Below are 18,537 nucleotides of genomic sequence, written 5' to 3' on the forward strand. Positions count from 1 at the left end.
TTAGACTGACCCCCTGAGCTTTAGACTGACCCTCTGAGCTGACCCCCTGAGCTTTAGACTGACCCTCTGAGCTTTAGACTGACCCTCTGAGCTTTAGACTGACCCTCTGAGCTTTAGACTCTGACCCTCTGAGCTTTAGACTGACCCCCTGAGCTTTAGACTGACCCCCTGAGCTTTAGACTGACCCTCTGAGCTTTAGACTGACCCTCTGAGCTTTAGACTGACCCTCTGAGCTTTAGACTGACCCCCTGAGCTTTAGACTGACCCCCTGAGCTTTAGACTGACCCTCTGAGCTTTAGACTGACCCTCTGAGCTTTAGACTGACCCTCTGAGCTTTAGACTCACCCTCTGAGCTTTAGACTCACCCTCTGAGCTTTAGACTCACCCTCTGAGCTTTAGACTGACCCTCTGAGCTTTAAGGCACGGACACACCAAGCTGACACCAAAGAACTGACACAGACGGACCCCGACTGTTGCGTCGCCTCGCTTCTCTGCGTCTTGGCCATGTGTCGCACTGGAACACACCGCAAAGACTTCAGCCGACGGCCAAGAAGCACGTACGAACTGCGCATGCGTGAGTGGCAATAACTCTCCTTACCAGCAGGCGGCGGTAGTGTGTATTCGTCATTCAAAAGAGGCAACAACCGGAAGACAGACTGTGATAAGCGAGAGAAGAAGAACAGACTGCGTGATATAAAGAAACAACAAATAGTGTGTGCGTTCCATTTTCACTCTACAGCGTGAAGCTCATGGGGCTTTCCTGAACCTGTGTCGAGAGCTGGAGTTAAATGAAATCTCAGATTTGCCTTCTTAATAGTTTGTTTGGGTCCCTCACTTCCGTTTCGCTTCTCATGCACTGATTCGCTAGCTGAACAGCCAATCAGAGTGATTTCTTTCACCGACTGCCTTTGGCCGACTGCCGATAAGGCGTCGGGTCGGCTGAAAAGATCCGACGGTGCGGGACACACCAACCCGAGTAGGGCGTGTCGACGCTCATCGTCGGCCTGACGCCCACCAACGCCGATAATCGGGTTGGTGTGTCCGTACCTTTAGACTGACCCTCTGAGCTTTAGACTGACCCTCTGAGCTTTAGACTCTGACCCTCTGAGCTTTATGGCGCAGTTCCACTACAGCGCGGAGCTCGCTTTAAGCGTGCCGTGTCGTGCCGTGCCCGTTTTTGGTTGCGCTTCCACTAGGCCTAGTTCCGACCCGGCCCGGCCCGGCCCGGGGACACTTTTTCACGTCTTTTCTGGCCCGAGAAAATTGTGGTTCTATCGAGGCCAACAAACAGGGCTGAGTCGGGCTGAGTATGCTAAACTAGAGAGAGGAGCGCTGGCAAGGGGGCTACAACTACAACAAGATGGACATATTTGACCGTGATTTAATTGTAATACACGTTTCAAAATGATGCCGAAGTAACAACATACTGATACCGGTTAGTAAAAACCATGAATTAATGCTTTGACAAGTCTGCAGACAGACGGCAGGCGAAACACCTTTTAAAATGCTTGTTTTCTGAATGGAGATTGGCTAAGCTAACGCAGTATATGCTCCGACCATCCACACTCACAACAACGGCCTATACAGACATAAATAAAGCAGCGACTGTATTCACCATGACACAGGCAGTCTGTGGTGTGTACTTGTTTAACTTTTGTCTAGTTTCTGAACATATATGAGGAGCTGTGAGCTCTGAGTGCTAACAGCTAACGGCTGTGTTGTGTTTCTGGAGTTCTCATTGAAGATGACGTCACGGCTCCGCCTACACTGCGTTACTATAGTAACTACCCCAGTTCCTAAACTGTAATGGAAGCGCAGCATGAAGTGAGTCGGCCCTGTTAAGGCCAAGCCGTACCGAGCCGTACCGAGCGTGGCCGAGGCCGACCGTGTAGTGGAAATGTGCCATTAGACTGACCCTCTGTGAAATATAGTTTACGCTCTCCATATGTTTAAACTGCACAGAATACTATGCTTTTAACACCAATTACTATTTATTATATTATATATGTGAGCCCCTCTTGGCAGACCATTTTATTTCATGAATTATTTTTCTTTAATAATAAATACATGTATAGATATTAAGAGATAAACATTTATTTATTTATTCCACACATGGCAGTTATTTTAAAACAAAACATGTACACTTGTACTGTTTTTTTATATAGCGCACGTTGGAAAGGAGCAGGGAGAAGAAAATCTTATTTCATATTCATGGTTGTAATATGTCCAGTAATTAAATATAGTTCTTAGTTATTGCGTTTCTGAAATGTTTGCGTTTACTCTGAGTAACTTTTCTTTGTATCTTTCAAAGACCACTGGCATTACTTGCTTTATTTGTTGCAAGACTCTCCACAGAGGATTCAAATGTCTGACAAAAGACTAAAGCAGACAAAATCTAGCAATCTCAGTTGTTTTTAAGAGATGATCACCATCAACCTGCCGGCCGAGGGGAGACAGGAACATCATAGGAACAGCAGAGGATGTTTCCCTTACTCACTAGCTTTTATTTAATAGAGGCGTGCACCATTTACATCCCAGTGCTTTTATAACACTTAGGAAAAAGGTTCAGAATGACATTGAATTTGTTAGTTTCCTTTCATATGTTGGAGCTATGTGAGGCAATGAAAGGTCCAACGAACACAATCATATATTCACTCCTTTAAAAACCTACAAGGTGCCTCTGCTGCTCATGTGAGCTGTTAGAGGATGTTGTTAGCAGAGTCCAGTGACAGGTAATCAGTCATAATATGTACATTATATTGGGTTTTTTAACGAGAACCGTGTAAAACTTGGAGCCGCAGCCCACCCCCCCCGTTTCCTGTCTTTCTTCTCACTGCTGAGACAAACACTCGTTCAGGACTGAGAACCAAACATTTGATTTGTCCCTAAAGCCACGCCTTTTAAAATGTTTAACGTGCAAGGCAAGTTTCCTTTCCTGGTAAAGGACAATGTGGAAAATGTTCAGGTAGCAGCTCCTCGACACAATTAGAAACATGTGTTTCTGGTCGACGTAATCTCTGCACATTGCACAAATATCCAATACAATCCAATCCACTTTATTTCTATAGCACATTTAAAAACAGAGTTGAACAAAGTGCTGTACATCAACAACTGTATAAAAACATAGCATAAACATTAGGGCTGTCAAGTTAACGCGTTAATAAAGCCATTTTTTTTAACGCCACTAATTATTTTGACGTGCGATTAACGCATGTGTATTTGTCCTCGGCCCACCCCGTAGTTTCAGAGCCCAAAGGCTTGACGTTGTTGTTGTTGTTGTTGTTGTTAGTTGGATGATGGAAGATTCTAGCGAGAGATATGGATACAAAAAAAGGTGTTTTAAACAGCAAGCCAAGCACACAGCTGATGCCGACAGACCCGCTCCTGACCACGCTTGCGGCAGACCACGCTTGAAAGTTTGCCGGGGAGACGCCTGGACAACAACAGCGATAGCTAAATGGGCGGCTACAGCTTAACGTTGTGGAGGACGAGGGGCTGCGTTAGATAATTCGGATCGCATCCTACGTGTCGACTCCACATCACAGCGCATTATTTTGACCCACAGTGGGAACTTCAGTCTCATGCTTTGACTGTTATGAAGACAGAGGAGCGGCATTTCCCCAACACCTGTAAACAGGCTTGTCTGTTTGAGCAACTGGCTCAGTGCAGAGAAGTAGACAGGGTTGGTTGGGAGAGAGAGAGAGAGAGAGAGAGGTTCCAGGTTGTTGTATTGAGAATATTCAGGAGAATATTTGTCATTGTTCCAATGATAATAAACAAACATTTGCATAAAGCATCTTTGTCCACTCATATGTTGATAAGAGTATTAAAAACTTGAAAAATATTCCTCTAAGGTACATTTAGAACAGATAACATGTTTGGGATTAATCGCGATTAACTATGGACATCATGCGATTAATCGCGATTAACTATTTTAATCGACTGACAGCCCTAATAAATACATAAAAAACAGACAGGACATGAAACAAATGTAAAACAGGAGACAATGAAACCAGATCAGAAGCCACAGACTGAGAAACTCTCCAACATGACGTAAAAACACTAGTCAGATAAAAACCCGAAGTGTCATCTGGTCTGTAAATGCAAGGGAAAAGAAGAGGGTTTTTAAACGAGATTTAAAAACAGGCAGAGTTGGAGCAAGTCTAACCTGGAGGGGCGACAGCAAAGGCGCTGTGTCCTCGCTGCTTTAGCCTTGATTTAGGGACGACCAGAAGGAGTCTGTCAGCAGACCTCAAAGATCTGCCAGGTACGGGGGGGCTGAACCGTTTAGGGCTTTGTATGCAAACAGTAACATTTTCATGCCTGCCTGTCCTTGTAAGGAGGCGTGCAGCATTCTCCATACTGGGAACACTGGTCAATATATCGCACATTCCTGCACAAACCTTTCAGCTCCTTCATTATGGAAAGGGAATTTCTACCATTTTTGATTTTATGATTCTTCTACTTGCTTTTATATTTTTCTAATTACTGCCCAAAAAACGAGACACATTTCTTGTGTGTGTAAATGTATATGGCAATAAACCTATTTCTTATTGTAATTGGTTTTAAATGTGAAACTTTAATGGAATTTTGGCTGAGAATTGACCTAATGATCCAAAATATAGCAAATGCAACTTTGAAATATTGGCAATCATTCACATTCAGTGGTCTCCAGAAATGTGTTGGGTATTTAGATAGTTTACCCTTTTTCTCCCTGGGTACAATTTGGCCAGATAGATATAAGGAGGAGGAGGAGGATAAGGAGGAGGAGGAGGAGGAGGAGGTGGAGGAGGAGGATAAGGAGGAGGACGCTCACCTCTCATCAGGAGTGTCCACGTGGAAGGTCCTCTCGATGACGGTGGTCCACTGCAGGCAGCGGATGATGAAGGTGTTCGGCTTGGGCCGCTCCGTCTTCATCAGCTGACATTCTGCAAGAACCACAGAGAGAGGGATGCACTTAGACACGTGGGGTTCTTCCTCCAGGGCGTGGAACATGTTCCCTGTTCAGTCTGACTGTCTTACTTGCTACAGAGAAGTTGTTGAGGGGGTACGCCAGGTCCGAGTCCTGCGGTTTGTCCTTGTAGCCGATGAAGGATCCGTCTGACTTCAGCAGGAAGTAACGCGGTCGCCAGTTCTTTATGTACTCACCTGGAGGAGAGGAGATTCAAACCGGTTACATATGCACTTATATTGTATTCGGGATTGTGGGAAACGCTATTTGGATCGCTCTGTCTGTACACACAAAAGTTGACTTTGACTAATATGAGTCTGGATTGTATGGCAGTATCTCTTCTTTCACCCTCTGTCTAAAACCAGAGCCCAGTCTGCTCTGATTGGTTAGCTGGCTGGCTCTGTTGTGATTGGTCAACCGCTTAGAGATGTCCCGCCCCTTAGGCAATCACGTACAATGTGTTGGAGCGCTAGTCAATCTCTTTTGTATTAATGTGGAGAAGCCTGTCTCTCTAATGTCGGTATTAGCCTGATAATGAAACTGCATTATAGTCTGACTTAATTTAGGCTGTTTTCTGTGTTCTGGGGAGGGGTGTTATTACCTAACTAACTAAATTGGCAGTGTGACAAACAGTCAAATAATTAATTGTTTGATTATTAGACATTTTTTTGGTATTAATGAATCATTTTAGTATTTATTTATGCAAACATTTAAAAAAAGGTTGTTTTCAGACACTTAAATATTGAGAATACCTGCCTTTTTTATTATATCATCATATCAAGTGAATTCATTTCAGTTCAGCAGGCAGTCAGGCAGTAGAAGGTGCGAAAGGGGCAACTCTCCCCCCAAATGTAAAGCCCTATTTGACTTCATGGTCACCAGTTATTATTATCTTGCTTTGGTTCTGTGCTCTTACTTTTCCCTGTATCTCTCTGTAGTTTATTCTCATGAATGATGCTACTATGAGACCTGAATTTCCCACTGGGGATTACCTTACCTTAAGATGTACCTTATCTTATTTTGATACAAAAAAAAGAGTACAAATAATATGCCTGCCCCTCTTGATGTCCTATCTCAAAACATGGCCTTTCACTTTGACTAAATTCCCCTTTGTATACAGATTTAATTGGTTCCTCCATATGTGATGTCCTGCCCGATACCCTGTCGAGCAAGAAGCACTTAGCAGTGAAGAAGATGCAATTTCAAGTCTCCAAACACCTTTGATTGTTACAGGTTTGTTCATCAACTGAATCATCAATTCATGACTACACTGAATACTGTACAACTAAGGCTCCAAATATATAAATAATGGCACCAAGAACCTATAATGTCTTTTCTATGTTTCTCTAAAATTCAGTTTCTACAGCCCACTTTCCGAAGCGTCCTGAACTGCGTGTGAACTCTTGAGTTTTGCTCTCAAACTGCCCGGAGAGGCTGCTTGGGGCAGTTTTTCTCTGAGAGGCTGGTTTGGCCTGAATTATAAGAGCACACAGAGGTGCAATAAACAATTGGGGGACTTGTGTGGGCCGGAGAGGAAGGAACCGGAGTGTTAGGTCATCCTCTGAAAGCTCATAGTGCCAGAGAAACTTCCCCCTGCCTGCCAGCCAGACAAACACCACACACACACACACACACACACACACACACACACACACACACACACACACACACACACACACACACACACACACACACACCACACACACACACACACACACACACACACACACACACACACACACACACACACACACACACACACACACACACACACACACACACACACACACACACACACACACACACACACACACACACACACACACACACACACACACACACACACACACACACACACACACACACACACACACACACACACACACACACACACACACACACACACACACACACACACACACACACACACACACACACACACACACACACACACACACACACACACACACACACACACACACACACACACACACACACACACACACACACACACACACACACACACACACACACACACTCTCTCTCTCTCTCTCCGTCTGGCAGGTAAACAGCCATTGTTTGGAGTTCTGTTCTTCAAACTGGCCACACTAAGCTGCATGAAAACACAAGTCTTCTGACTGTGTGTTTCCCTCAGTGCCCATTGCAGTGAGTTCACCTGAAAACACTGGGCTTATGTTGTAGCATGGACCAGTAAAACAAAGCTTTTCAAAAAGAATAACAGTCACACACTACTTTCTGCCAGCTCTTTGGGATTGCTTACTAAACTCAGGATTTGCTGTTGTTGCTGTTAGCCAACGTTTGTGTCACAACTTCTAGATGAATAACTAAATTGTGTGTTTCCGGAATTACATTGTGCCAATTAAAGGGTCAATAGAAAGAGTCAGGAGAGTTACCAAGCTGTTTCTTTCTGTCCCACTTCTAACAAGATAAGAGCAAGAACAGTTTGGTTGTTTATTGACTGAAAGTTGCAGAAGAAGAGATTCAGCCAGTTCTCTGTTGCTTTCATTTCTGTGTAAACAAACTACTCAACAGCTACATGTGTGCTCCAATTGCACACCACATAATAATGATATCCTGGTTTTAAAGAGGCCCTATTATGCTTTTAGGGTTTTTTGTTTTCCTGTAGTGTGTTCCATCGGTCTGCAAAGCTTAAAATCCCTGTTTCTATTAGCTAGCGCTTCAGCACATTGTACTGATAGGCTAAGGGGCGGGACATCTCTAAGCGGTTGACCAATCACAACAGAGCCGACCAGCTAACCAATCAGAGCAGACTGGGCTCTGGTTTCAGACAGAGGGTGAAAAGAGGTGCTGCAGCACAGGTAGTATGAGAGAGAGCTTTTTGAACATTAAAGCATGGAGACAGGTCACAGTAGAGACACTACATACTGATATGAACCTTAACATGAGTATAATAGAGCCCCGTTAAGTATGAGTATGTTTATAATGATGAATTTGGAAATTATAATTATATATTTGAATGGTAAAGTATGTTTCTGTAGAATCAGCCCTACAAATCATCTGAACACATCCCCTGTGGAGAGAATTAGAAAGTTTCCTGTGTGGAAAATATGTGTTACAATTGAAGCGTGTAAATGCAACACACTGGCGCTCTTTGGTGTGAAAAGTCAGGTAAATTATAAAAAGGAACAAGAAAAGGAAGTCAGTTGAAGAATAACAGAGAGCAGCAGCCGTCTGAGGCAGAAAATGTTTCATTTCCCTAAACGACAAAAACCCATTAACCACGGCAGACACACAGTTACATACATTCATTCAAACCAACAGAAACACAGACAGCCACAAGGAGTAAAACACATCCGCCATGTTTCAATCCAACTGTCATGTTTGCAATAAATCAGCTTCCTCTGTGTGAAAAAGGAGAAGCGGCATCTTAGTGTTGTTGTTCCCGTTCTGTCAGATAATGTCAGCTGTGGTAACACCTTTATCTGAGGGGAACGTAAAGAAAACATTTTGTAGCCAGACCGTCAAATCCTGCTCAATATGACTTAACATGGCTGCTGTGATGATCTGTACATTACAGTCAAAACCTACTCTGTAAAACATCTGTAATAGTCTGGCTCAATATAAATACAATTTACTTAACTTGACTATGATGATTAATAAGATAATGGTAATAGTTTTCTTTATTATTTTAACCAGAACCTCTGTGTTGTGCATTTATGCAAATTTGATATATTTTGGATGACTGTCCCTACAGCAAGTTTAAAGGTCCCATGTCATGCTTTTCCCGTTATCACCCGTCCCCTTGTGTGTTATGAAGCTTTTTCTGCATGTAAATGGTCTGCAGAGTCACAAACCCTCAAAGTACACCCTGTAGCGAATAAAACTCTAACACAGAAAAGACCTGTCTATGCTGCTCCAGAACGCCTCGTTGGGGATTTCTCTTTTTCTTCCTGGGTACAGTGACGTGACCATACCCAAATGGGCCCATTGGTCCAAATGGACCAATCCGTGGAGCTCCTCACACACACACACTCTCAGCGGCGAAACTGTGGCGCGCTTACACTGTAGGTGCGCCGTGTTTGGGGGTGCGGGTGCTAGTGGAGCCTCGCAGATGGGGGTGCTGCAGCCCCCTGTTTGTCATTACTGGTGTCATTTTCTGGTTGCTATCAAACGCCATTGTAAAACATAATCACTGATGTTCCGCTGTAACGGTGGTGGACTCATCAGACCAGAGTGGGCGAGCTGACCAATCAGAGCACACTGGGCTCACAGGGAGAGGGGGGGCAGGAGCTCCAACAAGCCGTTTAGGACAGAGAGTGAATACACATACTATACAGAGATGCTGTATGAGAAACCAATGTGAGTTTGGAACATTGCACAATATAAATCTATTCTAGTAGACCTCAACAATGGAATTATGATCAGTAGAAATGGCCATGACATGGGACCTTTAAATGAATTGAAACCAAAAGCAACAGAGGAATTTATATGACATCCTTAACCAGGGACACTCAACTGGTTTAGCCTTTATAGTGCTGATTATTTGATTGGATTAACAAGTATTTCAGCTTCTCAAATGTGCAAATGTGCTGCTTCATCAGTTTTAATTGTCTGGGCTTTGGTCTGTTTAACTCTGGGAATAAGTGATTGGCATGAATTCAACATTTCCTGTAATCTTACTGAGTTGCTGATGAAAATAATACAACTAGTGTTGGCTGCAACACTAGTTGTATCAGTCCTGACCAGCACACTTACTACTCTATGTTTCTCCTGCCTAGTGACTCTGGGATGCTCCCATCAGGACAAAGTGTTCTTTCAAATCATATTTTAACAACCAAGCATCCTAATTTATAATTCATTTTCATGCACAGATGTATGGACAGATATCAGACTTTCACGGGTGGATTGAAACATTTTACGGTAAAAGAACATTTTGTTTCCAATATAATTATTTTTGCTTTTTGCAAAGTTGTAATCAAGACTATAGCAAATTGCATAAATTAAAGGTGGGGTAGGTCATTTTGGAGAAACCGGCTCGAGATCGCTAGAATTTGAAAATACACAGCCGGAAGAAATCTGCTACTTCCTTACAGAGCCCCTCCTCCAACACACACGAACGTGCACATGACCAATGAGGGCACGAGATAAGTTTGTGCACAGATGGAAGGCTGACAGGCAGGTAGGCCATCCAGTTATTTTAGCCGGGCCGGCTCAGATGATTGGTCGTGCTTTTTACAGTACTACGGCTTCCACAGATGAAATGGATTTTTTGTCAAAGCACTTAAGATATTTATTGCTATCGGGATGTTAAGAGCATTCCATGGAATATAACAAAAAGTGTATCTCGAGCCGGTTTCTCAAACTTACCTACCCCACCTTTGAGGTGTCGTTTTCGTATTTTCAGATCCAAAGATCGGTGATGTTATCTTACAGCTGACTCTATTATTATATATTATTTGGTTTAAACAACTTGTATTCAAACCCCTTCTGGACTCTCAAAACTGCTTGGATATATATATCTAAATGTTAGCTTTCTCTTAGTGAAACTAATTCAGGAAAGCTGGGATCTTTGAAAGTAAACACTAGAGAAACTCTGAAGCCACTTTTTAACCGTGCATGAATACGACAAATGTGCTGTGCCAGGCAGTTCACCCACCACTCCTACTGCATTACTTATTCAATGATATGGTATGTTTACATCAATATTTCATATATAAACTCAGAAGAAACCAAAAGAAAGGAGCCACTTTAGGGAGAAGGCTATTCTATATTTTTCTGACTGTAAACCAAAAAAATATAACGCCCAAACCACACGATGTGTCGCTCTTATTATTTAAAAAGACTGCCATAGATTAAGATTAAAACATATGTAGTTTATATTTGAAAAAAATAAATACCTCAAACGGTATTTGGATCTCTCTGTCTGTACACACAAACGGAAAGATTGACAATAAAGTTGGCTTTGACTTTTGATATCTGAGGAAACGTTGAATCAGTAAAAACCCGTCTCTGGATGAAAACAGGACTCACCTCTTTTCTGGACCCAGCCTTCCTTGATGACGTTCAGGTCGCTCATGGTGGCTTCTCCTCGTCTCCAGTCCTCCCACTTCTCCCAGTGTGCTGACACTGAAGGGAGGGTTGTGGGGGTGGGGTGGGGGGGGGGGGGACAGCTGAAGCTCAGTCAGCCTTCAGTCTGACCGCCGCTTGACCTCCGACCTCCAATCTACCTGCGCCCTCTCTCACCTGACCTCAGATCTGTTGACTCGTCTCCCACAGAGTCTCTTTATTTTTCCCAAAATCACTTTCTCTTTCCTCCTCTCGCCCCGCCAACCCAACTTCCTCTTGTTTCTTCTTCTGCTGTTTCTTCCTCCCTCGTAGTATCCCTCAGCTCTTCTTAATAGCTTTTTTCTCTCCCCTATTTCTCTCTCTCCCTTTTGCTTCTCTTCCTCTGTTTCTCCCTTAAACTTTGTATTCGTCTTCTTCTCCTGTGTTCAGGCGCTCCCGCGGTGAGTCAGCCTGGAAGGAAACGGAGGCAGAGAAAGGAGAGAGGGAAGGAAACAAAACAAACAGAGCCGGTTAGTGGATGGTTTCCTTCGCACAGCAGGACGCCACTTATTGTTCTGAGTCTTAAATCACACTTCCTGTCTCCTCACATCCTTGTGTCCTTCCTTCTTTGCCTCCTCACACTTTCTACCTTAACCAACTTCTTTCGGCCCCCCTTAATAATTCCTTCTTTCCATCAGTCGTTACTTAACATTTAACCTCCTCTTATCCCTCCTTCTTTCTTAACTCCCGCCCTTCCTCTTCATCATTTCCTTGACTCCTCCTATCCCAATTACTTTCTTCCCCTTCTCCTTCTCTCCATCTGTCCTTTCTTAACCACTTCTCCCCAACTTTCTTTTCTCAGTCCTTCCTGAGATTTTGGAAACCTCCCTTTCACTTTTATTCTCCAACTGCTTCCTTCCCATGCCCCTACTTTCCTTCCCTTGCCATCATCTTCTCTCTCCTTTCCCATTTCCTTGCCTCCTTACATCACTCCCCACCTCAAATATTCTCCTGCACTTCATTTGTTTCTTCCTTTCTCCTTCTCTCCCTCGAGTCCTTCCCCAACCATGTATTCCTCTTCTCTTCCCTTAAACCTTCCATGGGACCCATTTTCCTTTACTTAGCTCTGTTGTTACTTCATCTACTTTCTCCCCCTCTCGCCTCCTCTCTTTCCTCCCTTCCCTCCTCAATCCTTCAATATATACACACTTGTACCTCAGTCATTGATCAATCAACATCAATCTTTCTCTTGCTCTTGTTTCCTCCTCTCTCCAACTATTTTCTTTTTTAATACCACCTTCTTCCCTCCCTCCCTCCCTTCCTCCCTCCCTTCCTTCCTTCCTACCCTCCTTTACTAGATCCTTCTGTTCTTCCAAATCATCCATCCATCTTTTCCTTGGCTGCCTTTCTCCATCCTCACACTCTCTTCTTCCCCTCCATTCCTCACTGACTCCTTCCCTCCTAATCCAACTTCTTCTGCAAATATTACTGTCAATATTTTCTGATCAAGCAAGTATTCAAAATGTAAGTAAAACAAAGGTACGCAATTTGAAAATATCACTACTCGTCTCTGGGAAGATGTGATAGGTGTGTGTGACTACTCTTTGGCATTTTCTAGACCGAACAATCAATCAATCGAGACATTTAGCATATATGTTTCTCTCTATCTAGCACTTTTCCAACCATATTTTAATTACATATTTTTGAATGACCATCAGTTCTTTCTGTGTGTTTTTGACCAACGATCTGCCCCTAAAAGATTCTAAAGTACAGAGGTATAGAGAAGTAGAAATAAATAGAAAAACGATGCACTTTGGGGTGATTCCCTTCATCTGACCCCCCTTCCTCCTTGTCCCCTTCCTCCTCATCTATTGCCACACCTTCCCTTGTTCCCTCCTCCCTTGCCCTCACTCCTATTTCATTGGTTCACTCCCAAACCTTCTCTCTATCTTCACTTCACCCTATGACTAATTCTGTCCGCAAACAAAAAAATGTTTCATGACTAAGACGGGGCAATGACAAGACGGTACCTTGAGAGAAAGAAACAATTATATATTTCAGCTTAATTAGATTGACTCGAATGATCAATGCAATGCAATCTGAAGACTAAAAGATAGACAAATGTTAACACTGAAACTAAACTGGTTTTCTTTGACAAAGAAAGACAAAAATGGCCATTCAACAAAAACTTTACCGAGACAAAAACATGATAGATAAATGTGCCCTCAGCTGCCCTCTCTAAAAATATAACTGAACTAGAAATCTCTCTACTTTTCGGCTCCGAGTGCCAAAAAAAGCATTTAAAAAACTCAACAGCTATATATTTTTCCAAAAAGCATGACCCAGTTTATTTAAGATAAGCCACAGACCCTTCTGTGAGCAGTTCTACGTAGGAACTACTTTCCTTCCACTAAACAACACCAGCAGCCGTATCACTGCGCAGAAGCAAGCGTGCATCTCCTCCTGGAGGAGAGGCTCATGACAGCGTGAGATGTAAACAGTAATGGCGTTCTCCTCGGCTGCGCTGTAACATTATCTCAGAGCCAAAACAATCTAGGAGACGACTGATAAATAGCATCACAAATAAGAGGCATAACATGCATATCTTGATGTTCAGTCCCTTTAGACCTCTGCGAGCACTAATAGATGCATATGCTCAAATATTTCAAAAAGTCTTCCTGTTCAGTCTCACTATTACAACAATGACTCATAAATGATTGTCTTGTATTACATCACAGTACAACTGTAACTGCTGCACATGTCCTACTGTTCACACTGTAGCTATACATGTTAGCATATTCATTACTGTCCATACTTCACATATCCAGCATATCCATGTCAGCCCTTTACTGTCTATTATATTTATTATTTATCACACCATGTACATTGCTCTGCACTTCTGGTTAGATGCTAAGCTGCATTTTGCTGTCTCAGAACCTGTCTTCTATGCAATAACAACAACCTTTAATCTGATCTCATTACAGGAATGCCCACAATGTTACCCATCATGTCATAACCTCTAGGTCCTACTGCTACTAGTATTTTTACAAGAAATATAATAATGAAGCATCATTTTTTTAAAGAAATTACGAGTTTTCCCCCTCACGGCTATAGCCATTCCTGAACAATTCAGTGCATTGTGGGTAAAGATCACATTCCCTTTAATGACTGTGAATCATAATTTGACATTTCAGCACCAAGCTGTAAGAGTATTCGGTGCTAGAGATGTTATATAGGGCAAACTGGCCACATTTGTTTAATTTACTGAGCAGACTTCATCAATGTGGAGATACAAGGCTGAAAAACTCATAAAAGCCCTCCAATGACAACAAAATGGAGTTGTATCTTATCAAAAAATTGCCTATTACATGTTAGGTTAATTTCCTGCAACACGCAGAACACACATCCTTGTATCATCACTAGGAAGATACAAGGCTGAAAACAAACGCAAGCCTTCCAACAACAACAACAACAACAACAACAACAACAATGGCTGACAGGAGCATGACTGTGCAGTCATCTTATCACATGATGTTACCCATGGTGAAATAAACATTAGATCCTACTTCTGGTATTTAAAAAAGACATTAAACAATCTCATAGTCTCACTGACCTTTTCTTCCATAGCATTTCATCATCTTCCCATAACTTGTATTACCGTTATAATTGTACATATTGTGGGTCAGAATCATATTCCATATAATGACTCTGAGTCGAGACGGTCCATGAACCTTCAACGCACAGGACACACCATCAATGGGAAGTCAGGGGAAGGAAAACAGCTGCGAGCCCTCCGATGACAACAACAACAATGGCTGACAAGAGCATGACTATGTAGTCTTCCTATCACAGGAATGACTATATCATGTTACCCTTGAGGAAATAACCTTTAGATATGAATCCTGGCATTTAAAGAAGATATTTAACAATACAATTGTTTTTTCTCAGAGTCTAACTGACCTTTTTTCAGACTGCCTTTAATCATCTTTACATAACTTGTACTGCCTTTATAATTGTGGGTAACAATCATATTTAGATATGACTCCTTCAATTTAAAAAGTTAAACATTACAAAAAAAAATACCACAACAAAAATAATGTTATGTCAGAGTCAAATTGACCGAATCCCACCATAGCATTCACTATGTCCACATAACTAGTATTACCATTACAATGTAATTTCCTTTCATTCACAGCGCACAAACCATCAAAATGAAGATCAAATGAGCGTCCCCAATGACAACAACAAAAATGGCTGACAAAAGCAAAGCAGTCATCTTATCACAAAAATAACTATATCATGTTGCCCAATGTGAAATAACCTCTAAGTGGTACTTCGATAGATAGATAGATAGATAGATAGATAGATAGATAGATAGATAGATGGCTAGATAGATAGATAGATAGATGGCTAGATAGATAGATAGATAGATAGATAGATAGATAGATAGATAGATAGATAGATAGATAGATAGATAGATAGATAGATAGATAGATAGATAGATAGATAGATAGATAGATAGATAGATAGATAGATAGATAGATAGATAGATAGATAGATAGATAGATAGATAGATAGATAGATATTATATATAAAAATATTTAAAAGATAAAATGAGATTTAAATATAATAAAAATAAAAATGAACATCAGCAAGTTAATTCAAAATATAATAAATTACATACATCACTAGAGTATCTAGGTAACAATGATATTCTCCCTAATGACTGTGAATCATAATTAAGGTAAATTGGCCTTGTTCCTTCAATGCACAGCGACACACCATCAATGGGAAGATCCGAGGCTGGGAACAAATGAGAGCCCTCCGATGACAACAAAAACAATGGCTGACAGGAGCAGTCGTTGTATATTTCAGAAGCCGGTTCACAGCTGCGGCCCTCGGTTACACCAAACGAAACCTCCGCCACTAACCCCCTACCCCTGTCTCCAATTTATCCACCAGGATTTGGGTTCCTGCACCGCACCACAAACAAACAAATACGGAAACAACAGCTTTTGTTTCAAGGGCGTGTGGTGTCATTATCTCGTTACATAACAACATCCGCTTGGCGTGCTCCGTTTTATATCAATGGCCGAATAAATGTCTGGTTGGCTGCGACGTTTAAACCCACGAGTCGCTGCTTTTAAAGAAGGGGATAAAATAGTCCCGGTGTGAAACGGAAGGGTTGTGTGAGACAGGCCTGTGATGGTCGGCTGGAAAAGGATGAAAACTAGCCAGGGATGCTAGCGGGGAGGAGGAGGTGGTGGTGGTGGTGGTGGTGGTGGAGGGGGGGTGATGCTAATGCTAATGTTAGCCGGCTAGAACATGGATGTATAAAGAGAAGTGGATACAGCGATGGAGGCGGGACCCCGTTCATTCCTATGAGAGTAGCTCAGTGGCGAATGAAGCACGAAATAGGCTGAGCTAAAGTACCCGTATGTGGGCCCATAGCGCATGCGCAGTTTAGCTTAAATTCAAATTCAGTTTAACTCATGTCATTTTTTGTTATTTCGATTCATACTATTACTACATGTTTATTGTTATTTTATCTTATTTTGTATCGTTTTATGTTTATTCTTATCATCCCATATGTACTATCTGTATGTATGTCTTATTCTGTTGCTGCTATGGGGCTCAATAAAGGTCCATCTTATCTTATATTATAGCCTATGTATATATTTCTGCTATAGTAGTAACGTTTATCTTTCTGTTGCTGCAGTATTTCCGTCTTGAATAGAACACTTTAATATATCCAGAATATAAAAGGGAAAAATAACTCTGGATTCAGCTTTTAGAGCATTTTACAACTGTTCATACCCATAATGATTAATTAAAGGTTATACATGTATTTATACTGGGTAGTTGATTTCGTTAAAAGTCCTACATTTTATGGTATTTTATTTAAAGGTTTTATGGTATATTTACTGTCTCTCTGTTGTATTTTTTATCTCGTTTTACTTTTTTTTTAAATCAATTTTCTTGTATTTTTTACTATATTTTTTGGAAGTTTTTGGTTGGGATTTTCTTTGCTATATCTAAACTGTAGCTACTGTGCATATGAAAATAAAGCCTTTGAATCTTTGAATGCAAGTCAATGGGGAAAAGTCATTTTGGGCCCAATAATGCCACTGACTGACACGGAAGTTGTAGTATCACAATTTGACCACTACCTAAAATGAGCTTCACCGTCCGGCTCACTTCCTGGGGGTTTGGTGGGCTGGAAGGCTCGTTAGCTTGTTAGCATGTCTGGCTAACTGACAGCCGTTGGTATAAACCGTTGGTGGATCTGTGTATTATGTTCATGTGTTTCAGATGGGAAAAACCCTTGAGACGCTGTGTTTTTTAAGCGGGTGGGAGACCGGGGAGGAGGGGGATGAGAGGGGGATAAACGGGGAGGTTGGGGGTGTCGTTCATCACGGAGATGGGCCGAGGCCAGACGGTACCGTTATACCCTCCCCTCCCCTCCTGCAGCAGCAGCATCCCGGCGCCGCATCCCTCCTCACACTGGCGGATGACGAAGCTAACATCAGCTAGCCTAGCATGCTAACCTCCACTCCGGGCTCGACACAAACCCATTCACCCCGGTGCAACCCCCCCAAACCCCAACACCCCCCCCCCAACACGTTATATCACCTTATAAGAATAATAATAATAATCTCACCTGGTAGTCGAAGAATGAGATGCCCCCCCTCCTCCGCCTCTTCCTCCCCCCCCTCCTCCTCCTCCTCTATGGGCACTGGAGCATCCAACAGCGGGGAGAACAGGAGGAGGACAGCGATGCATCCATAGCCGCTGACACCGTGGAAAGACGATGAAATAGGAGGTTTATTTGTGTTTGTGTGTCCCACAGCAGACAGACGAGAGAGAGTGCGGTGGCAGGCAGGCAGACAGACACACGGACAGACAGACAGCAGACCCGCTCCTGCTCCTCCGCAGCTCCGCCAGGAAACCTCGCTGCTCTCCGGCACGTCACGTTCAGCCAGATCTGACTGGGAGGACTCCTGCTGCCTTCAGGGGCGCGTCGGAAATGTGGACGTCGAGGTGGCATATGACTCAACCCAACTGGAAAAAATGTGTTAAGGGTTTATAAGATTCAAAGGTGTAATCAAGGGAGGAGGGTTAGAGCCACATGAGGAAAAAATGTTGGGATGTTACACAAAGTTGTTGTTTTTTAGCTCTGATCAAACCTCAGAATTCTAAGAAAAAAGTCAGAATTCTGAGATTTTCAAGAACAAAAAAATCAACTGAAAAATAATTATATTTGCTTCAGAAAACCGAAAGAATAATACAGACTTTTTTTCAGAAATGTGATGTTTTTCTCAGAATTGTTATCTAAGAAATCTGACTTTTTTCTTTGAATTTGAATTTTTTTTTCTGAATTTTGACTTTTTCACAGAATTCAAATGTTGTTTTGCTTTTGTTCACATCCCACATTTCTCTATAGCCCTATTCCTCTTCCGTATCAGAGGTAGAAAAAGTAAGCTCGGCTCAATTATATGTGAAAATCATTTTGATTTTGCAGCTGGTAAAGGTGGAGATAACTTGATTGAATGTTTTAT

At 42.3% G+C, this 18,537-nt stretch overlaps 1 protein-coding gene across 4 annotated transcripts in view; it reads right to left on the reverse strand.

Moving 5' to 3' along the window:
- akt3b (v-akt murine thymoma viral oncogene homolog 3b) overlaps positions 1-17,971 on the reverse strand; it is a 36,994-nt gene extending 19,023 nt beyond the window's left edge. The window contains exons 1-4 of one of the 4 annotated variants that reach the window (XM_034129765.1): positions 17,640-17,971; positions 10,964-11,449; positions 5,023-5,148; positions 4,817-4,928 (exon numbers count right to left, since the gene is read on the reverse strand). In XM_034129765.1, the coding sequence (XP_033985656.1) occupies positions 4,817-4,928; positions 5,023-5,148; positions 10,964-11,009 (284 nt within the window). In that variant the 5' untranslated portion in view covers positions 11,010-11,449; positions 17,640-17,971. Of the gene's footprint in view, positions 1-4,816; positions 4,929-5,022; positions 5,149-10,963; positions 11,450-11,586; positions 12,138-12,193; positions 12,211-15,760; positions 16,208-17,639 lie in introns of those variants that run through there. The other 3 variants (XM_034129766.1, XM_034129768.1, XM_034129767.1) reach the window with 3 other exon arrangements.
- Positions 17,972-18,537: the final 566 nt, after the last annotated feature.

The sequence above is a fragment of the Trematomus bernacchii genome, unplaced genomic scaffold, assembly GCF_902827165.1.
Source record: "Trematomus bernacchii unplaced genomic scaffold, fTreBer1.1, whole genome shotgun sequence".
NCBI classification, from domain to species: domain Eukaryota; kingdom Metazoa; phylum Chordata; class Actinopteri; order Perciformes; family Nototheniidae; genus Trematomus; species Trematomus bernacchii.